Below are 22639 nucleotides of genomic sequence, written 5' to 3'. Positions count from 1 at the left end.
TTTTGGGCATCATACATATAGAATGCCTTGCAATACTTGGAAGATGTAAAACAGCCTACCTTATCAATTCAAAAAACTTTTTTGGCATAATTTTGGCTATGTTTTAAATGATTTCATAATGTGCAACCCTGCCAAAAGAGTGCTGAATCACATGACAAGTATGTCACACCATATTAAAAGTCTCACAGGACTTTAACAAAACTCATACTAAATATGGAATTGTGAATAAGGCCCAGCAAAATTGTACAGAAATTCTCACAGTACATCAGAATATGCATCATATTTTATCACCCTGCCAGTGATATTGAATGGCAGCTACTCTTTGTGCAACATTATTATTTAGTTGATGTCTGCTATCACAGAATAAAGGCCAGTATTGCTAGGCCTTATGCATACAAGAATTAAACACTCCTCATCTTAATGAGCTATAATACCACTGACCCAGAATAAAATCGTATTTAGAATATATATGTTTAAAAACTCTAATAATTTAATCCTAAATCTTTGGATCTTGTGTATCATTGTACACTAACAGCATCTGAAAAATATGGAGGAGAATAAATCTATTAATTTAGTCATGTTTCTGAGTAGAGAGATTCCATTGTGATCAGTAAAAAATGTCCTAGTGCTATAGGTTTTCTTGCAGCCCAAAATGCAATGTTTGGTCAGTTCCACGATGGTCCAGTTAGTGATAAATGGCTCTAAAGATCATTACAGCCCACTGCTAGAAGAAAACAGAGGAAGAACTGCTTCAACACTCAGAAGACTGCACTACAAAAGGAATCCAATGTTAGAAATGATCTCTGTACTTCTGATGAAGGTGTCTGTCTAAAAAGCAGTGCAAGGGGTAGGATTCCTGAAAGCATATGGAGAACAATGAGAAAGTTAGTTTATTCCAAAAATGGTGGAGAAAGAGATAACTTATTTGACAGTGAACAGTTACAAAAGCTGTATAAAACTGTAACCACATAAGCAGAAAGAGGAATTACTGTAGTAGGGTAGACCATCAAGAGCAACACCCAGTCTGAAAGTGGCCAGTGTAAAGGGAGGGATGAATGCCTTCCAGTCTGTTTATTCACTAACAGCTTGCTCTTTCTCTAAGCAGCCCAAAACTCATGCTCTCACTGATGTCTTGTGGCATTTTGTTCTGCAGGCTAAACATGCACTATATCAAAACGTATTTTCTTATATCAATTTCAATTTAAATTCAACTGATTATTTCCCTGTTCTTGTATAATGAGTATGTACTGTTTTCCCCGCAGTACACAAAGACAAGTTTTTATAATACTACTGTTTGGCTCACTTTATTTTTAGGGTAAAACACACAAAAGCATTAAGAACTAATTGCCTAAAGCAAAAACGCAAAATTTAGGCTTTTTATGGGTCAGGCAAAAGCAACTGTGGAGATGAGGAAAGCTATTTTCAGATACCTGTTGTTTCAGTGCAGAATAAATCAAAACTGACATTTGGAAGTTGACAGAATAGAAACTGACTTGAAGAGAGGTGAAAGAGAAAAGAAAAACTATCCCTAACATTTTCTGCATTTTTTTTCTTTTACCTCTAGGTATCAAAATATCCATATATAGTTAGAAATATCTGGGATGCTTAAAAACTTTCTTCCATGCAAGCAAAAAGTCCACTAATCTGTTTTATTTGACTCATCTGTTGTCCTTGCAATTTGAGAAAACCTCTGGACACAATAGCAATCACCAGCAGAGAAGACCACTGTTGACTCAAAAGATCACTGTACTTTACTGGACTCTTCCAGCTAAGGCAATAGCATTCTTTTTTTCTGTAATCACAAATTACATATTTTATGAAATGGGCACACCAATTTTCACATTGTGGAGCACAGGTTAATCTTCCCCCCAAACCAACTCAAATCTGCCAGTATCTAACTCTATTAAAAATAATCTATTTGCCTCTAAGGTGTGTTGAATCTGTGGACATTATCACATGAATTAACACATTTTTAAGCAAGCCCAGGCAAAATGTCTTATGCATTCCATGAAGGTCCTCAATCTGTTAGCCTGGATTCACTCCAAGGCACAAGAGGTAATACACCTTAGACACTTAGGATTAGAAATACATCAATTTCATTCTCCTAAGGTTCCAGAGGTGGAAAAAACTTCTATCGAATCCACTTTGAGTGAATGCAAGTTGAGAGAAATGTAGATTTTAGGGAATTTATGTTTCAGTGGCATACTTCTGTATCAGGACCTAACTCCTCTCCTTAGAATTCAATATTACTCCTAATGACCTAGGTTTGACATTTAATATAAAGGTATTGTGGAATACCTTAGAATAAAAACTGTTAACTATTCTGTATTGTAACAAATAAAACTGTGATTGCTCACCTGAACTAAAAATAAACCACCAGATTTTTCCCCCGAATGGTCTCAATTAATAATGCACCTATCTAGAGATAGAAGTAATAAGTAATTCTGCTTTTCAATAACATAATGGAACTTTCTACAAAAGTTTGGCAGCATCATGAGGCCAATGTAAGCAAATAAGACATAAGGCTAGCTAAAATTTTATCTTTTTATTTTTCTGATGTTTCAAATGGGAAGAACAGACTTTCAGACAGAACACACTTCTATGGTTTGGGAGCTCTGCCTCAAATATATCACACCAACACATGCAGAGATAGTGCACATCTATCTCTCTGCAAAGACCTAGAGGTTTATTTGTCATTTCCATACAAAGAGATCAATTAGTCTTAAGAAAGTCAAAAAAAGGAGGGATAAATCCAGCTGCAGCTATTATAGTTTGCTACTACTTCTCTCATTTAAGATTTTGTTTTTGTCTCTCCCTGAATTTCTTGAATTAAAACCAGATGATTTTTTCCCTCCTGGGAGTGGGTTATCATCCTTTTTTGTTTGTTCAAAAAACCCTATGACATACATTACCCATCAGAATGAGGAGAAAACCATTAAATGTGTAAAAGACAGTAGTCTAAGACCATGATCTATCACAGTACTGCACCTACTGACTGGTGCGCCCTCTTTCTGCTGACAGACCCTATTCATGCTGGATTCAACTGGGCTGTCTGAGAGAAACCATGACCCTCACCTGCCACCTGACATTAGAGACCTCTGTCTGATTCACTAATGGATAGATCACATAAATAAATATGATTCCTTGCTCTGAGCTGAGGAAACAGATAGAAAGAAAAGATTAATCTCTGCCGACTAACATTACAGGAAAGATGCAAAAGATAACAGAAATTACTGGCTAGGTTTCATGTGAACTCTGGTTGATTGATGCATGAGAAAAGCTTTCCCAGCAGGCTCTAGCAGGAATTGGATTCTTGTTTCTCTGTGAACACTTTATGCCTGTCTTCATCTTCTTTTAACATTCTTCTGAGATGAAACCTTGTAGCTGGTGGTGTTTGCCCTTAGCACAGGCTTATGACTGACTTCCACAGAACCATATGGCTGCATTTAACGTAACTCCAAGCCAGCACAGAAACTGTTATGCTGTGAATTTGTCTTTGTTTATTTTCTGGGCAGAATTGCAATTAAAAAAAAATTCTTAGAAAGAAATAAAAGCAAATTTCCGCTTCCTTGGAGTCATTATTCATGGTATCACAACCCTGGAAAAAGCTTCAAGATCACAGCAGATGAAATGATGATCAAAGTTTGGGGGAAAGAAAGAAAGAGAAGATTGCTATTATCCCAGCTATTACCCATATATAAAAACAGAGGAAACATCTGTGGGAAATGAAGATAAGCCCCTTCTACCAGTTTATTCAAATGTTTCAGAAAAGCACTTTACATATGGCAACACTTGCTTGAATTTGGCTCGGTTTACACCAAGGATCTGCCTTCTTTGCAAACTGAACACTGATATCCAAGAAAGAACAAAAGTCCTACTAGGGCTAAAGTGTCTTCCTCACTGCTTGTGTGTTCTTTCACATCTGTCTCCTGCAGGCTACAGCTCCACTGCTGGCTGCTGGAAAAAGAATGGAGAAGTCAGGCACAGCAACTTGCAGCTGAAGCTTCAAAGAGCAATTCAGACAAGACAGCGTTCCAATCTGCTGTCAAAGTCATGAGGACATGATGACTTGAAGGACTGAATGCTGAAAAAAGCCCCAAACTTCCTCTCCTTTGGTATGTTAGAGTAAATCTTCCTTTTCATCACCCCTACCTTCTTGGTGGTACAAGAAAGAATACAGTTCTACAGGATGGAAAGGGCACCTGTTATGCTCTTATTTGTTTCTCCAAATTTAGATTTGGGCTGCTAGTTCTGGACCCCAGAGAAGAAGTAGTTAGTTTCTGCATATCTAGAATCAAAACAACCAGAATAATCAGACGGCTCTGCCAAGGCTGCTCCTTTGTGCTCCTCTGCTATGCTGCACTCTGTGAAGATGAACAAGGGGAACAAACAATACTAAGCCACACTTTGCAGAAACGAGCAAGCGAGACCAATGCAAAGAATGCTTTGTGCTGGGTGAACAAGTAAAGAGACCTGGCTCAGTTGTAGCCACTCATACTGCTCACTGAAGGACTATCCCACTTCTTACTTTCCAGGTAAGAGTGAAACCAGATCTATGTATTGCTGGAAAAATATCAAGTAGTTCTGTTGCCTTACAGGCTTCCTCTGGGTCTCTCAAAGGACTAGTACTTACACAGACTTCCACCTATGTTAAGTAAGTGACTCAGCTCTTGATTTGTTGGTGATGTTCACTTCTAAAGAAGGCAGCAGTTGGGAGTGAACTTAGCAGCCCTTTACTGCACTTTCTTATACCGAATTCAGTGTTTCTGATGCAATAGTCCTGCTATTACAGTTCTCCTCTCTCCAAAGGAAGGGAGAGCAGAGGAGAGCATCTGAATTTTGTAGTGAGGACCTGAAATGCTTATGTGAGCAGTAAGGATTTATATTATACTTCCTTATCTTCTCTGCTCTTCTGGAATCATACCGCTACCAAGACAGTCAGGAAAAGTTATCTCTGAGCTGAGGCACTCTAACTTTAGCCAGTTCCTATCTTATATATTGACTAAGTTACAATTTCCAAGCAGAAAATCAAAGGAATGTAGAGCACAGCTACTCCTCCAATCGTTTTACTACCCTTGCTGTCTTCATAAAATTGAAAGAGAACAATTTCTCTAAATGTCTCAAAAGGCACACGGAGAGTATTTCAAAAAGAAATATAGTTTAAGAGTGATCCAGAGCTGCATTATGTACCCAAGGATTAATTCAGAAATTGGAATAAAGGTAGAAACTTTGTCTACACTGACTGAGCATAGTCTCTCACATGCCAAGTTTCATAGAACTGAGAGACCACCATTCATGGATTCACAAAGGCAGAGGATTAGACCTTGTGCCCAGAGGAGGGTGTTGCTTTATATTTTATGGTACTCATTTTCACACACGCCTTTTTGCAGATGGTCTTCTCTTCATGCAATCAGCATCATCAGAGATGCTGAATGCAGGCACTATACAATCCTCCAGGTCTATGTTTTGTCATGACATTTGGTGTTGTTTCCTCACCTGTTTTAATGTGACAGAAAGAATCTCCAGAATCTGTTGAAATACCCTTCTGGTTCAACTTGACCTGCACTTACTGGGATGGCAAGCTCAGCTGCAGCCATGCAACTGCAGAAAGAAGATAGTTTTTAATTTTGCAAGTTTTTTTGTGCTAGCGTTATGATTTTTTTTTTTTTTAACTGAAGTGTTAACTTGTGATTTTATTTAAGAAAGTTTGAAGAAACTTTAGAAATCATGTTGAAAGCTTTCTCATCTGCATAGGCTATCACAGATAGAAAATCTGTGGTTTGATTATTTCTGGCCTCTGGCACTAGTAGAGCATATGCCAGTAGCCAAGGTTTCTCCTGGGATGAGTCAGTCCCACAGGTGATGACATGCACACTATTCAAAAGGATTTCACAAATAATCACAAGCAGTAAAGGACAAGAAATTATCTCAGTTTTCATCATAGATTTTCAGCCTCTAGTCCTCTAGCTATCTCTATCCTCCATCCATCTCCCACCTTGCTTAACCTACCAGTCTCAGTTCCTTCTTATAGACTACTCCATCTAGCTACTTCTTCTAGAGACTACTCCAAATCTACCCATTTGGACAGCCACTCCTACCCCTTTTGAACTCAGCCTCTTTCAGCTTTCTCCTCTACCACTATTAAGTTTAATACAGCATGCCCTAAACTCAGCTCTCCCAAACAGATGACAAAAATTCTGAATCAACCTCCTCACAAAGAATTCCTATTTAAATACAACAGAAGTTTTCTAACATTGCAAAAGTATGAAATTTTCAAAAAATGTGGGGGCAACAGAAAACAGAGAATACACAATATAGAAAAATACAGAAATAGAAAATACTAGCAAGCTCTATCTATAAATAATGTAAATACAGTCATTTGCTGATAGTGAATCTTACATATTTTCAGATTTTGACACCTAGGTAACTTAGGGAAGAGGACTATCAGGTTAGCTAAAAGGAAAGCAGACTTCTTACTTCAAACTAAGCTGGCTTGTCCACAGGTACACTAACATATGTTTGTACATCAGAGAAAAGAATAAAGCCAACAATACATACCACTAAAATATATTGAGATTTCCAGCTGTCTTATGATAATTAATGCACAGTCAATACATCTCTTGAAGCTATAAACAACTATTCTTTGGGTCTAGGCCTATGAAACATTAGAATTTCTATGTCAAATGTCTATTTCTATAATCATTCTTAACAATAAAGTTGTCAAATTGATTAGATTCATATTCTCCCCATAAGCCATACAAATTAAGAAATAGTATATCATAACACATGACATGAAAACAAAGAAACAAATATATAATGATTCTAGCTGTGACTCAGTATGTTAGTGACATTGATAAACTGAATCTTCATGCTGATAGCATGTTGTAGTCTCAAATCTATTATGCTTTGGAACTGATGTATTATTATCTCTGGACAACTTTCACACCAGGAGATGATCCCTGCTAGCACAATTTTAAAAATGAAGGCATTACAAACAAGATAAATTCCATTGTATTGTTACCTGAATTAGTCTCAGCAAACAGAAATTTCATATAACATACACCATTTGCTAAAATACTTACATTTGTTGGTCCTATTACAAACACACAAAGCATGAACCAGGCACAGTTCTATTAACTATACTACAGCATTTATGCATCTGAAGCAGCACTGTATGGTAATTGTTCTACAGGGAACAATAATATTTGGCTTTGTTCTCTTTTAATACAGTATGCTTAAATTTTTACTTTGAAGACAATATATTGAGATCTTCTGGCAAATATATGCAATATCTTTGAGTTTGCTGATAATGACTGACTAATTGAATTTAACATACCATCCTCTTCCTGCTGTTGATTTTAATTTGTGGCTAAGTGAAAACTTAAGAGTTTTTGGGAGAAGCAGATCAATGTACTGTGTCAATATATATTACAGACTAATTAGTAGGCAACTGCAGATCTCCTCATTTAATCAAATAGCACATCGTCCCTTTTATGAAGTTGGGAGTTACCATTAACAAAACAGAATTTGGACATAAAAGTCTGATTTTTAGTGGAGTATAAAACAAACTAACAGAAAAAGGTAAATTTATGATTAACAATTCTGAAATGGTACTGCTTTGTCAGGGTTTTTTTCCTCTGTGTGTGTGGATCAGAAATGAATTCTACTGATTTGGCACAGGAATACCAAGAAATAGTTCAAAAATTAGACCCATATTATTGACAAAGTTAAGTAGATATGGAACAATTCTAAAATACAAATTTTACTTAAACAAATTGAAATTTTAATTTATGTGGAATTCTCTATTTACAGTTACATATTTATCAGCAGTTTCAATCTCAAACTATCGGGTAAAAATATTAGAGATTAGGTATGTAACTCCTGTTAACTTCTTTGATTGGTCATTCTTTATGCTATAATATATATCATAATATTTCTAAAAGCAATATTTGCCAAGTAGTAAATACATTACAAACGAAGGATCAGACCTGGCAAATGTGTAATCATGCAAATAGTTTGCAACAGCCTGCAGAATTGGGTCATAGAGAATTAATACAATGTCAATTGCATTCTCCTTAAGTCAAAGCAAACAAGATTTGGCAGTCAAAGCTTACTATTTTGTACCTGCTAAGAGTCAGTATCACAAATAATTCAGATAATTTTTTAAAAATCAGACATAAGGATGAGTACGTTTGTTCCAGATGTTTTCCTATTGCAATAATTTTTTTTAAAACCACACTTTGTCTTCTGTGTCATTAGTTAGCATCATGCAAACACTGAAGAGTCACATACCCATAACTGCTATCGTGATATGTTGGAGAAAACACATCCATCTCTATAAGGTTGTCATGACCATTTGCAAGGACTGCTTGACTTTCTAATTCTCTATACATAAAGATACAAAAAAATGAAATTAGAGGTGCAATTTCAAATTAAAGAACGGGATGATCCCACAAACAAGAATATACTAATTCTGTTGAGTAACTTTGTGCAAAACTGAATGCGGGATTTTTCTGCCTTCCATGCTGTCCTCTGAACTATATGCTGGATTGTAACCTGAAGACACAGTGTTATAAGGCTACCTTTAGGTGGTCATTACCCTTTGATCCCTTATTTACGTGCAAGTCCTTGAATAAAATTCCTGACTGCTGCCTGTGGCAAGGCATGCTTAAGGACTGAGCAGTGCATAGTGGGGGAGGTTATTTACTTGATGAGGCTGGATCAGAAATGAAGTAATAAAACTGAACTGAGACTATTAAAAGACAGTCTCTTGCTGGCTATCTGGCACAGCCAGCCAGCAAGAAAAATATGCAGAGGGCTGGCTACCAGAGTGAATGGGAATCTCACGTTCTGTAAATGACAATGCACAGCAGCAGGAGAGGCAAAAGAAGCATCAGAGTCTCTGGTTCTCTCAGGGAATAGTGAGGAAATGAGGGGGAGAAATGAAGTAAGCCACTATTATTTTGTTTGGAACCGTCTATTTCTTTTGTCCTATCTAAAACAGGGAATGATTAATGTGGGGAAAAAAAATACTTGAGTCCATTCTTAGTTCAATGACTGTGTATCTCTGAAAATGGGAATGATAAACTCACGGAACACTGTGCAAATGCTACTGAATTCTGGACTACTGGTGCTTGCCTAAGAGCCAGGGGACAAAATACACAGCATGATCAAATTCCAAGTACTTATGGTGACAGCAAGGGATATTTGAGCAGGAAAGATGCCAGAGGGATCAAGCAAAAATCTAAAGTAAGGCACTATTGACATCAAAGAAAGCTTATAAGCATATGGCCTTGGTGTTTTAGGATTGAAACAGATGCTCAGTGAGAACTGACAGTAAGAGAATGTCAGAAGAAAACAGAACTTTTTTGACTTTAGTATTGGAAAACAATACTTAATTTCTAATGTCTGAATATAACGATCCCATAATTATGGCATGTCAATTTTTCAAATGCATTCATGCTGTCAGCAATCTAAGCAGAGTCCTGTTTCTTCAACTTGCAAATCAGCAATGTGGGCACAGTGCTTAACAGGGTCTTCAGAAGAGCATGACTTGAACTCCATTCCCAGTTTCTGCCTTTATTTTGTACCATGCACCTTCTCAACAGAAGTAACATCTCTAATCAAGTCCATGTGTGAAAAAACCTGGAAGACTTACAGACCTGAACAATTTGAATTTGATTAAACCAGGCACTGTTTTAGTGGGTGGAATGTGTAAAATAGGTGGTTAGAGCAGACTTTAACACTGTGCTTTTGAGGACAATCAATCAGCCTCTACACAAATTGATTTAAAACTTCCCTGGGTGTTTATCAATACCCTTTCCACACCTTAATCAATACTGAAGGCAACTGGATCATTGACAGTCCACCCCAAGAATGACATGTGTATATTCATCACACTTTAGGAGTTTCTAAAGTCTTCATATTCTAAAATGAATTTTGAATCAAGTTTACAGAACAGTTTTGAAATAACACATTCCAGGAAATATTTTGTCTATACTATTTCTGAGGTATTCCAGTACTTTAATTAAGTTCCTCAAAATGCTAAAATATTTTCTAGTCATCAAGTATTTCTTCAACCTTCTTTTTTTCTTGGTAAAATAAGTGGCTAAGTAGCTGAATATAGTAATGTTCCTACAACTCTACTTTTAATACTAAGTGGTAAGAGAAGACCAAGCAGTATCTGTATAAACTATGAAAAACATGTTAGTTTCTTGGCTAGTTTCTATAAAAAAGTCATAGTCCATCACACAAAATGCAGCCATCTTTCAAATGAGGTATTTTTGCAGCAAATCCAGTAAGAAAAAGCAAAGCTCTTCTTTGATTCACTGGCATGTTAGCACAGATTCTGAATAAAGCTACATAATAGTCTCAGAGATTTATTCCTTGACTGGAATATGTAAATTTCCCCTTAACAACAAATTGATCTTTTACATTCAATGACTGAAATTAATGAAATACTTCCAAGGAAATGCACTAAGAGATGCTACTAGCTTATTTTTATCTACAAATGTATGAGTTCTAACATACTTTTCCAGTGTGCATCTCTAACATTCATAATTGACTGTGCATTGAAAAAATTCTGCACATTCAAATATTTAACAGAGAGAGCATTTAAAGAAGTGATTTACTATGTATTTTTAAATATCAGTAATTTAGATCTTGCTAGAACTCAAAGTAATGAGAATGTTACTATTGATACTGGTAATCAAGAAATCATTACTAAAACTAGTAGCTGAATAAAAACTTAAAGCTCAATGATAATAAAAAACCCACTAATATTTAATTACTAAATGATCTTTTATGATATTCAGACATCTGACATGTAATCATATATTTACATTACTCTGGCTGTCCAACCATTTCAATTCAAAGAAAAAAATGGAAAGATTTTGATTTCTTCAGAAGTTCATATTAATCTCTAGTGCTGGCTCCTCCAGCAGATCTACTGTCTCTGCAAATGAACCCAACTTATACCTGGCTAGGGAACAGTCAAATAGTAAAGATCACTAAATGTTCAATGAAAGGTCCTGCAGTCTGCAGGAAACCTACAGGAAATATTCTTCTACTGTCTTGCGTTTTTTATTAATGTAGATTTTACTGAGCCCAAATAGAGGGAAGACAATTTCTGCCTCTGTTTGGTAACCTCATTGTCATTTAAAGACAGCATTAAAGATTAAAGCATTCACATAATTCAATTCATTCAAGTTACAGTTTTAGGTCCTCATAAACATTTAAGCAAAAAGTCTTTTGATATTTTAAAAACATGTGAATTGGAGTTTCTGTTGGACATCATTGATCTGTAACCTCACAGTTCGTCTTTTTAGCCAGTAACAGCAACGTTTCACACAAATCCATTAGTTCTTGTTGATAGTACTTTGCACAGAGCCAAATTGCCATATATCCTATTAAAAACACAACTGAATCCAATATTATGGAATATATATCTTTTGAAATCACTTTCACTACTACTGCAGAGCGATAGGGACTAAAACCTCCCCCAAGCTTTGCAAATACATCCCTCTCTCCTACATGCACATACACAAACCCAGCCAATTCACTGCCCAGCTATACATGACAGCAAACTGTATGTCATTTTTATGCCACCCATCATCACTATGAGCCTACAGAGCTAGAAAGACAGTTGTGTATATAGGCTGACATTCACATTCCCTACCTCTAAATGGCTGTCATCTAAGCCAAATAATAAAAAAAAAAAAGAGAGAAGAAAAAGAAGCCCCAACAATAAGCATAAACCAAAATATTGCCAAAGAGGAAATAAAATTTTTTTAGTCCAAGAAAAGGGTGAAGGAAGAGACCTATCACAAAGTTGTTAATACAGTTGATACTGAGCCTGAAAAATCACACTCAGTAGGGAACCTTAACCAGAAGGGGAAAAAATCAATGACAAATAAGATGGGTTCTACACTTCCACAGTTCCAACTAAACAAGACTATTAGAAAAAACACAGTAGTAGGGCTCTGTCAATTTTCACATTAAAGTTTTACATTTTATCTCATTCACAAGTGTTCAAAACTTGCACTCGAAATACCCTTAGGTTTATATCAGAAATATTTAAAAGATAAAAAGACTTTACTCTGCAAAAACTGCTTATGGTTGGAAGTGGCATTCTAATTCAAGTAGTCCTACACCTTTATAAAGACAATAAAAACATACATGGCAATAGAAGCAAACATCAAAGACCTTATCCACCTACTTAAGATTAACTTCTACCAGGAAAACATCAAACATCTTTTTCCCCACTACAAACTTATTTGTTCTAAAAGAAAATTCTTTCTTAAAGTACTAAACTGGTTGAATGTGATGATGAAATCTCTTCAGTGGAATGCTGTTCCACAGTGCTTATGTCTCAAACAGCACAGGAGAGTCCAAGAAAACTAAGAGAATCTTAAGGTCATGTATGTTTTAAATTGGTCAAAATAATCTTTACTTTGTTATAAAACATAATTTAAAGGGATTCAAAGAATAAACTGAAGGGATTTCATAAACACTTTCAAGAACTACTGTCAACTTCAATACAGTAATAAACGCTCAGTTTAATAACTAAATTGGAATATTATGGCTTTCCTTAATACAAAATTAGTGCTGATTGAGTGTTACATGAGTACTAATTAATCACTGTAGGTAAATTCAGCTCTGTGCCAGTAAGTCTTATCAATTTTTTAATAGATTATTCTGTGTCTAAAAAAGCTAGTGTCACTCTTCATATTAACTGCTTCTTTCCTAGAGGCAGTTATCAATGACAAATTTATCATCACACTGGAACTGAGTTCCTTTGTCTCACCAAATCCCAGCACCTTTAAAAACACCTAGCTTCACATAAGTATTTCTTTAAAGGTACCAAGTACAAGAGTTAAAACCTATTACAGAATGTTATTTGACATTTGATCTGTATGACAGTACATATTTGACACATTTCTGGCAAGCGAGGCAAGAAATTTCTTCAAACAGGCAAAAGTCACAGGTTATGAAAAGGAAGGAAAATGCTTGTCTGGAAAAATTAATATACTCTAATTACTCTGGAATAGGACTGTAAGAGAGAAGAGTGCCATTGAGGATTTTAGAGAGAGGACATACTTTTCAGGACTGAAAACTTTCCAGTTCTGCTTGCTGAATGAGGGGAAGTATTAGCTGTGGGTCAACTTTCATTAAGTTAAATGTTCTCTTTAGCACTGGCACAGTCTGTAGTAGTATCTAAGTAATTACCTGCTTTCCAGAGGTGCATTACTGCCAAGCACCCAGCTGTCCTGCAGCTGGACTGACTCAGGTGTGGTTTGCAGCTCGGCGGGCAAAGCAGCCGGCGGGGCCGGACTCTGATTCCTCCTATTTGTCAGTGAGTTTCTGTTAAGTGAGGTGATGGATGGGTGATGCTGTGCTGAATGTTGCTTGTGAGAAGGTGGCAAAGGCTGCAGGGTCGACTGGCCTTGGTTATTTGGAGGTTGTTCTAAGAAGAAAGAAAATTAAAGTTCGTTATACATCTTGGCATTTGCTACGATCAAAGCAGAATGAGAAATTCAATATAATCCTATCATCTAATATATTTGCATATTATTCTATTAGCAGACATTCAGTGACATTCTGTAAGAGCAAGTTTACCCTTGATACACCAAGTTCTAATTAATACACAACAGATGGTAAAATTGCTTTTGGTTTTAATTTGTTTCAGTTTTTTTTTTTTTTTAATCTGGTTTTATTAACACCTACAGAAAATAGCATCTGACAGATCCCCTAATGCGCCTTTAGACTTCAGCTTTTTTTAACAAACCAACCCTGAAATTAAATGGGTAATTTCAGTAGAACACAAAGGTTTTCAAAATGCATATAATCCCTATAATTATTTAATGGAGTTTTTAAGCTGTATTTAACTGCAATAAAGTATTACAAGCTAGTTGCTAAACAGCAGTAGACTACTCTAGTTTAGTGCATTTCAAATAAGGCAGATCTGCACTATGATCTGCTAATAGATGCTAAGTATTCTTTAGCAGAAGGTCACTCTGTGAAACAGATGTTGCTTCATGGATATTTAACAGACTGATTCACATCTGATTACAACGTCAGAAGACTCATATACTTAATGACCGTCACATCCATTAGAACACACGCAGAACAGATTTTCCAATTTCACACCATGCAATATAAATACAGCTTGGAGGAAGTCACAGGTGATAAGAGAGTCAGGCCATTGAAACAAAAGGAAATATTTTCTGACTTAACCAAAGCACACAACACCCATAAAGCTTAAACTCAAAATCTCAAAACAGCAAAACCTGCAATCAAATACCTCCATCAATGTTAGGTTTTAGCAATCTGTTCCATAAAATCACTGGTAAATAAGTCATAAATATAACACAAATATTTTACAACACAATGCACACAAAACTAGAGAAACCTTGACACTTAATTTACCACAACTTAGCAATGACTGATGACACCTAAACATGTAACACTTAACAATTATGTAATTAAAATTGCAATCTATTTCTTACACTAATGTAGCAGAACATACTTCATAATATAAATGCAAGTGTTAAGCAGAGCAGAATATACAGGACATGCACTTTTCTCACAGTGCAAAAGCTTTCAGGTAGTTTTTTTAATTAGTTGTTTGATTTCCATAAGCAATTCCCTTTTGGAACTGGTAATAATTGCAAATTATTACAAACTCAATAATAAAACTCTGGTACAGAGAACACAGGAAAAGTATTTCTGTTGAAACAGGTGTTTCCAATAACTTACAGGTGACTGCTACAAAATTAACTTAACTGTGAGCAATTTCCAAGGTTGCGATCACAAGAAAACATGAAAATGTTAAGAAATAAACAGAAAAAACAAGTCTTTGGAATAATTTCCTTTCTGAGAATCACATCCTTCTTTCCAGTGATTTTGTGTGGTCAACATGACTTCTGTTGCAAACAACAGCAATTCTGAATCTCTCATTAAAAGAATAACAGCATTTGTACTGCTAGTGAGATTTTCAACACCAAATCCCTGATGTATTAATGCAAAATTCCAATCCAGGTAGGATACAATTGATAAGCTTTATCTTCACCAACACTGACACAAAGGCTGTCACTGCATGTGATTACAATCACTGTCAAGGGCTTTAAGCCACATTTCAACAAGCCAACTAAAGAAAGTTAACAGACCAACCCTAGAGCAAAGGATTTTCCCCATATCTACTTAAAATTTTATCTGATTTAGATAACAAGCTATTTACCAGCTGGTGCAAAATTAACTGTGGTCTTACATTTTGTAATACATAGGTGCATGTGTATATAAAAAAATTATATACGTGCATGTGTCTTGTAAGTATTTACACACATTATACACAAATATATACATATAAATTATTAATTAAGATTTAATTACTAAAATTACAGAAAAATGGCAGGTGGAACAAAGTAATTCACGTTAATTTATTTTAATTGGATAGATAAATTAAAATTGTTCTTAGGATCAGACTTTTTTTATTCCCCTTTTTGACTCTACTACCAGCCTAGCCTTTTTGGACAGTTTTGCCATGATCAGTGCAAAACACTCTTCCACTGCAGCTCCTACCAGCTGAAATGTTATTCTGACATCCCTTTTGTTCATTAATTTCTCTTCTCATTTACAGTCTCTGCTGAAAATCAATCTTTCAGTCTATCATTTTTAGTGCTAAAGGTCTTGCAGAATTCTCTGCTAAAGACAAAGCAGAGGATTGATCATCGTTGTTCTCTTGCACAAAGGAGGGTGTGAGCGCCAGGCTTGTCTCAGGTAGATGTCAGACCTTCCCACACACTTTACCCTGTGAGGAAGATAGTGAAGTTCTGTAGAGGGAATTTATATACTCCACAAATAAATGCCCAGATTTAATAATTTCTCTGAAAATACGATGGAAGAATGAAATTGGATTACTCAGACCATAGGCCAGATACACAGGCCACTATTTGGGATTTAGATTATTTCTCTATAAATTTACTGTGAACCAAAAGGCCCTTCTACTATATAACATACAAACATTATTGACACTGAAGATACAGAGGAACATAGAAATTAAGAGGCTAGAAGGGAGCTATAAGGCCATCCAAGTGTGATTTCGCAAAGATCACCTGTCTTCCAATCCCATTTTCTCGCTCCACAGAATGTTGAGAAGTGACATTTTCTTGTGTCTGAGGGTGGCTTCATTTGGCAGAGAATCTACAGCTTCCCCAAAATCAAAAATGCCTGAAAAGTCTGGAATGATTTATTTCTTTTCTAATTGTGCAAAAGCTACAGGTAGAGTTGCATTTAACAAGGTTAGATTTTCCATAAATCAACAGAGCTAAAATCCATACTCCTCTAAACTTACTCAGTCCTACACTGTCATTCTGAATGAGAGATCACTGAGGACTGCTTTTTGGATCTTTTCTCCAACCTGCCAGATTTCCCCAATACACAGTTCTTCTGATTGCTGCACAATTTCTAACAAAACCCTAATGTTGCACCACTGATTTGTGAGGAAGAGAGAATCACCACAACGGTCATGTTTTGAATGCCATAAGCTGGAGCCAGATTTCCTTTTTTACTGTTTTCAGGACTTAAGATTTAAAGAACAGCTTTCAATATTCCTGAGGCTTTCACACAAATCTATTGGTCTTATGGAGTAAGAACCTCTCAACATCCCTGTGACACTGAAAATATTCTCACTGCACATGCAGGGAAACGGAGACATGTATGTTAAGTGATTCACACTGCTCTCCTGAGAAATCAGCATTACTGCCAGAATAGTTTCAGTTTTCTTGCTTTTCCTACTTAAGAAGTTTATAAGAACAGTGGGATGACACAATATGTACTTCATAATCACTGCAGCACTGGACACAACTCCCTGTAACAACAGCCCTCCATGTGCCACAATATCGAGTGTCAGGACCCTGTAACTCCTCTTTCCTCCCTATCAACCACTGGAGTCCTAGAGGGAAATACATCTTCCCTTGCTTATTGAAAAGACAGCAGCCCTGGGACGTGGCCAGCTCCCTCACAACAAACCACTTATTAGAAGAAAAAAGCATTCAAATCTGATAAAGTACAATTGGGTTGAAATGCTTAAAAACTACTCCAGAGAGCTACAGTTGCTTTGCTTTAAATTGGATTTTAAAAGCTATCTTAATTGATTTAATCTAAATGGGAATGTTTAATTTACACTAAAATTAAGCAGTAGGTACAGGTAGGCTTAGGTCTAAAGATGTAAAGTTTTAATTATAACGTTCCTGTCTGGTTTAAACCTTAATGACTGTAGAGCAATCCTGTACATCTTAAAGAGAAGATTTCTGCAGCAAGAAGCAAACGTATACTGGCCCTGCAACCAGTCTGTCAAAGTTCTTCAGGTGCAACAAACAAACTCCACACTTTTAAGGTATTTGTTGAGTAAGTAAGTCAACATCCGATAATTATGTGTGTGAACATATGCACAGAACTTGGAAAAGTCACAAGAAATTGGGTAGAAAGCTGTCTTACTACAGTTACATGGTTTTTTCAAAACATATTTAAATTGTTATTTACCCTAGGGAATCACAGTGAAGCAAAGCAGCAATTTCAATTGCAGAGGTAAATTATATGTAGTTCTGTAGCCTTTCACAAAACCTTTCAGTCTTTTATTTCTCAAAAAGTAATCTACATTTAATTATTTTTATTATTTAATAGTTATAGAATTTGAACAGCATAGGAAGGAGAGACATTTATGATACCTACAGCCATATGAGGGAAAGGGGCTCATTCAGAGGCAGAAAAGCAGACCGAGCATCCATGAAAAAAAGTAATTTGTTTGATATTTTGTGTCTTTCTATAACAGATAGGTCATTGAGACCTGTCAGCTAGCTACTCATCTAAGAAAAAGAGAGGTGATTTCCATTTCATAAAGATTAGACTTTTAAACAGTGTATAACTAATGTGAACTTAGAGTTCCCATGACAAACACAAAAGCAAAGTCTTCCATCATGATATAAACATTTCAAAGGTGAACAAAATGTTATTCAATACAAAAGTCTTAACTCCTTCTGGTCAGGCTGCTCCTTTTCTATTCTCTCTTTAGAAAAGTCTCTGCCATGGTAAAGGAAATAACACATACTAGATTTAAGAATCTGAAGTAGACTGGATGTTTTAGAAAACACATGAAATGTTTAGAAAACTCTAAAAAAATACAGCCTTTTGTTTGCAGGTCACTGGTCCCTGGTCTGCTAGTCCTTGATTGCTAGCAATAAAAAGTAATTTCTATAAGACCTGGCTTGATTTCCTCAATAAAACCCTTCAATGGACTTTAAATTTTACCTAATTGACATACAGTCATATCTCCAAAAGTACTGTAAGCAGTAGTGGGATTTACCTCAGAAGTCCCTGCAAATTGAAAAGAGTGGGTATTATGGCTTAATTATTCCTAGAGCTCCCAAAGGAGCACTTTTTTAAGTTCCTGCTTATGGAGGGGTAAGACAGGCTACCTGCACCACTATAGCCACAGCTTCAGGGATCCTAAGGGCAAGTAAAACCAACCACTCCAGAAGTCTCTGGTCTGGGAGCACCATCCATGAGAAACTACATTTAATTAATGAAAACATAAAGAAGGTTATGTGCTCAGAAAAAAAATTGAGTATTTAAATGTCCATTTGTAATTAGGCAGATCTGTCTTTTGAATGAACCACTGCTTTAGTTCAGTTTTTCCTGCCAGGGTGTGCGAGGCTCAAAGCTTCATTTCTGATCATTTACTACAAGCTATAGGGGTAATTTAAAACAAGTTGCTGTATGTGCTTATTTTGTGGTTAATCCCAAGTATTTGCTTAGTCTTATTCACATCCAAATTTGCTATGCTCTGCCAAATGCTTTAAGGATACAAGCCACACACTCAACCCAGGGACTGTGGTGACAGGCTGCCTGCCATCAGAGGAGAGCCCGTTCACTCTGATTTCTTGTCAGCTTGACCATCCTTTTCTGCTTGGTTTGTACCTAATGGATGTAGAGATGGAAACAGAACTAACCCACAGCCACTGCTGTTGACTTCCTCTGTGCTCCTGCGCTAGATACATGGTGACAAGCATAAGGAGAAGTGACAAGGACACTTTGATCTAGATATGCACCTTGTGTGTGTGTGTATACTATTATAATATAAAAGGGGCAAAAGTCAAACAAGTAGCTTGATCAAAGCAGGCCAGCGTTTGTCTCCTCATCAGTACAATGCCTGTAGGGTCTGAAAACCTGTCAAGCTATCTGGGACTGAGAAACTACCAATGAATTTAATGCAGGATAAGCGCTGAAAGATTGCATTGCCTTACTTGTTTGGGAGAAATAATAAAGAAAACCTTAATTTTGTCATTTTCCTTTAGATTGCAACATGACTTTACTTTTTAAACAGAAATAAAGACTTCTGTCCTGAAAGGGAGGAAAGACTTATTTGACTGTGGAGAAACTCAAAATGACCCCATGGTTCTCATGTGGTGTTTAAGACCAGAAGACGAATGGAGAGAAGTACCTGGAACTCCCTGGAGGGCAGCAGGAGTCCCTAACATGCAACATTGGTGTTTAAAACACAAAGTACAGGTTGATAATTTCCCACACGCTATAAGGATACATTTCTTTACCAGATAAATATACACAGAAGACAAAGAAACTAGTCATGTAAAATAACTGCAAGTTTTAGGAACTGAAGGAAAAATACTTTTACTCATGTCCTTCAGCTGTGTTATCTACAGCAGTGTTATACTTCCAGTTAAAGGTACACTTGGAACTTTGTCTTTCTATTTCACATCCACTGAGCATAATATTTTCCCCTCAACATCTTCATACTGATAATACCTGTGCATTCTCAGCTGTTTTATAATTCAGGTCTCCCTAATGTTTTATAACCTTGCTGCAGAAACAGAAAGCATCAGTTACTAATCCATTCCCAAAAACTTTGTAAAGAATATTAACTGAGCTTCAAACTTACTTGAAAGGCACATTTTTTTGACCCTGGTATTTTTAGAATAAACAAGCTGAAAAGCTGTACCCTATATGATATGTGACCCTACGAAGATAGATAACATAACTTTCTATTTTATGACATTTACTTTGAAAATCTGATTAAGATAGATGTCTCCAGTTTGTTATTCTTCAATGTCATGTTGTCATAGTTCCCATCAGCAAGATGCTTTAAAGCCTTTCGATTAATATTGTATGCCAGAACTGAAATTACATCCTTTGTCGTTTAGTTCTTAATGGTGCAAGTGATATCTATCAAGTAGTGTTTTATGAAGCATGTGTGATTTTTATTACAGGCTGTTTTCACAAATCTTCTTCAGGTCTCATAAAGACTGTTCATGGTTCACAACAAATATGCCTTGCATTTAAAATCATGCCAATTCTTGATGGAAAATAAACCTTGGATTTTTCAGCAGGCTTTATCAACAGAACAAAACTCTTACTTAATTTAAATCTGTATATAATCACCTTAATTCGCGAAGCAAAAATTCTGCTCTAAGACCCTCCACTTTGCATGAGAATTCTAGAGTAAAAAAAATCTCTGAACAAAAGAAAATGTAACAATGCTTTAGTTTCATAAGAAATGGGTTATGTTTGCCAAATCTTCTAAATGCCCTGAAATAATTTTAAAATAAAGATGGCACACAGGTAGAACAGAAGATGCAACATTCCCCTGCAATCCAGGTACACATATTTGTAAAACAAGATGCATATGGTCAAATTTCTTCAATTTATTGAAAACTAGATAGTTAGGGGCAACTGAGCAGGAATCTTAAGGCTGGCTATTTTTGGTCAACTTGCCATTTAAGCAAAAATCTGCAAATTCAATAAAACTTAGGCCTTAGATGACACATGAGCAAAACCTATTTTTCTAGTGTTTTTGTCCAAAGACTTTCTCTTGATACCCAACAGAGTAAGGCAAATACACTGCAGGAACAAATCCTGCTCATTGAGAAGAAAGTGGGCATTTCTTCCACAGGTGGTGGTGAAAGGAAAAGTCACAGGATTTACTTCTGAAAGGTTTATTAAATGTTGTTTCCACTCTCTGTTGTTCACTGTGGGAACAGAACCAGCTCACTTTTAAAGCATTTTTTTCCATTAGCTGGAATCGATTCTCAAAGCATTCCAACATAAACACCTCCAGCATGCAACCACTCCATTAACCCCTTCAATACATATGGAACACACAGTCAATATTATGGCAGGCAAAATCTGTTTAACTCCCATAAAGAGAAAATGTCTCCTTATCTAGTACCTATATAAGGGCCCAACCAATAAAAGGTAGATACAAAAGCAAGTGGGGTGAAAGAGCTCAGATTTGGAGAACAAATACCACTTGGATCAAGGAAAACCACTGATGTTGTTTCTATGTGTAAGGCAGACATTTACTACAACAAAGTAAACTGCACTTTGCCAGTTTTCAACTGAACTGTGGAAGCTTAATCACCTTATGAAAGCTGAACCTGAGATATATATTTCAGCTTCAGTGAAAAAGCACTAGTGAAACTAGTTCAGGAAACAATCTTCCTAATAGTGGCCTCTTTATCCCCAGAGGGATTTAAGAAGAAAGATGAAAAAAGAAAAAATACAGAAACACAGCTAAAGTAAATTGAAATTTAACCTGCTGCGGTAACATACTTAGGATTTTGCTTTACAAGAAAATGAAATAAAACAGAGGATATAAAACCAGGATGGCAGCTATGCACACAGGATGAATGAGAATAGTGTACTTCCAATCCTGCTGTTGTACTACACAAATGCCATCTCCTTCCACTCCAGTCTAACCCACACAAGTAGTTAGCAAGGATACTAATAGACATTTTTAGGACCCGAGGTCTGTAAAACCAAACAAAATCCTCCACTGGTAAAATGTCATTGACTTATTTCCAACAATTTACCTGGATATCAAACTGGGAAAAGTTGGTATCACACTGTGAGAAATGAGAAAAGCTTGCTCACTTGAGACACAAAAATGATACTCAGCTTATATTATCCAGAGATTCAAAATATAATAATGCAGCCTTCAGTGGTGTGCTCCTGGCCTGGCTTCTCCACAGTGGGGTTCAGATGTTTTGCATGACTGTGGGCTTGGGTTTTTTTCCCCCCACTGGGGTACAGCAGTCTCCTAGACAAATAGTCTGTGACGAAGGGGATCACCAAGACCAGAGGCTTCACTTAGTCATGGCTTTTTCTAATCAGAGCAGATCTATCTTCATAAATTAAATCATCTTTCATTCTTACTTAGAATCTGAAGTGAGAAAGCAATTATTGTTAGCTTCATACAATCATCTTTGCTGCTAACTCATGGAAATCAGTAGAGAAACGTTTTCAGTTAACAAATTGAAGGTCAACTCGTTAATCAGAGAATTGAGGTCTCCATCGAAAGAAAACAAAACATGACACAAAAACGGAGAAGTCCAGCTGAAAGACTTTGTACAGAGAGAAAAATTCAGCTTTCCAAAATGGTGACAGGGGACGGGAATGAATTTGAAAAACCTTGAAGCACATAGCCAAAACCTGCCTGTAAAACACCGGTGAAATGATTCAGAGTATGCTATTTCCCACTTTGCTCACCCTGCACCTTATGCCTATACCAAATACAGACAGACACTTAATTTTGACTGCAAAAATTGTCATTTATAAATAAATGTCA

At 36.3% G+C, this 22639-nt stretch overlaps 1 protein-coding gene across 1 annotated transcript in view; it reads right to left on the bottom strand.

Annotated features, from left to right (window-relative positions):
- The window catches only part of TENM3 (teneurin transmembrane protein 3), a 407391-nt gene that overhangs the window by 121399 nt on the left and 263353 nt on the right, over nt 1-22639 (bottom strand). The window contains exons 7-8 of the mRNA XM_041479936.1: nt 13228-13465; nt 8293-8385 (exon numbers count right to left, since the gene is read on the bottom strand). Of these exons, the coding sequence (XP_041335870.1) occupies nt 8293-8385; nt 13228-13465 (331 nt within the window). The remainder of the gene's footprint in view (nt 1-8292; nt 8386-13227; nt 13466-22639) is intronic.

Source organism: Pyrgilauda ruficollis, unplaced genomic scaffold (genome assembly GCF_017590135.1).
Source record: "Pyrgilauda ruficollis isolate IOZ18807 unplaced genomic scaffold, ASM1759013v1 scaffold5, whole genome shotgun sequence".
NCBI classification, from domain to species: Eukaryota; Metazoa; Chordata; class Aves; order Passeriformes; family Passeridae; genus Pyrgilauda; species Pyrgilauda ruficollis.
The sequence above is the reverse complement of the archived record's forward strand: the minus strand, read 5'-3'. Positions and strand labels throughout refer to the sequence as shown.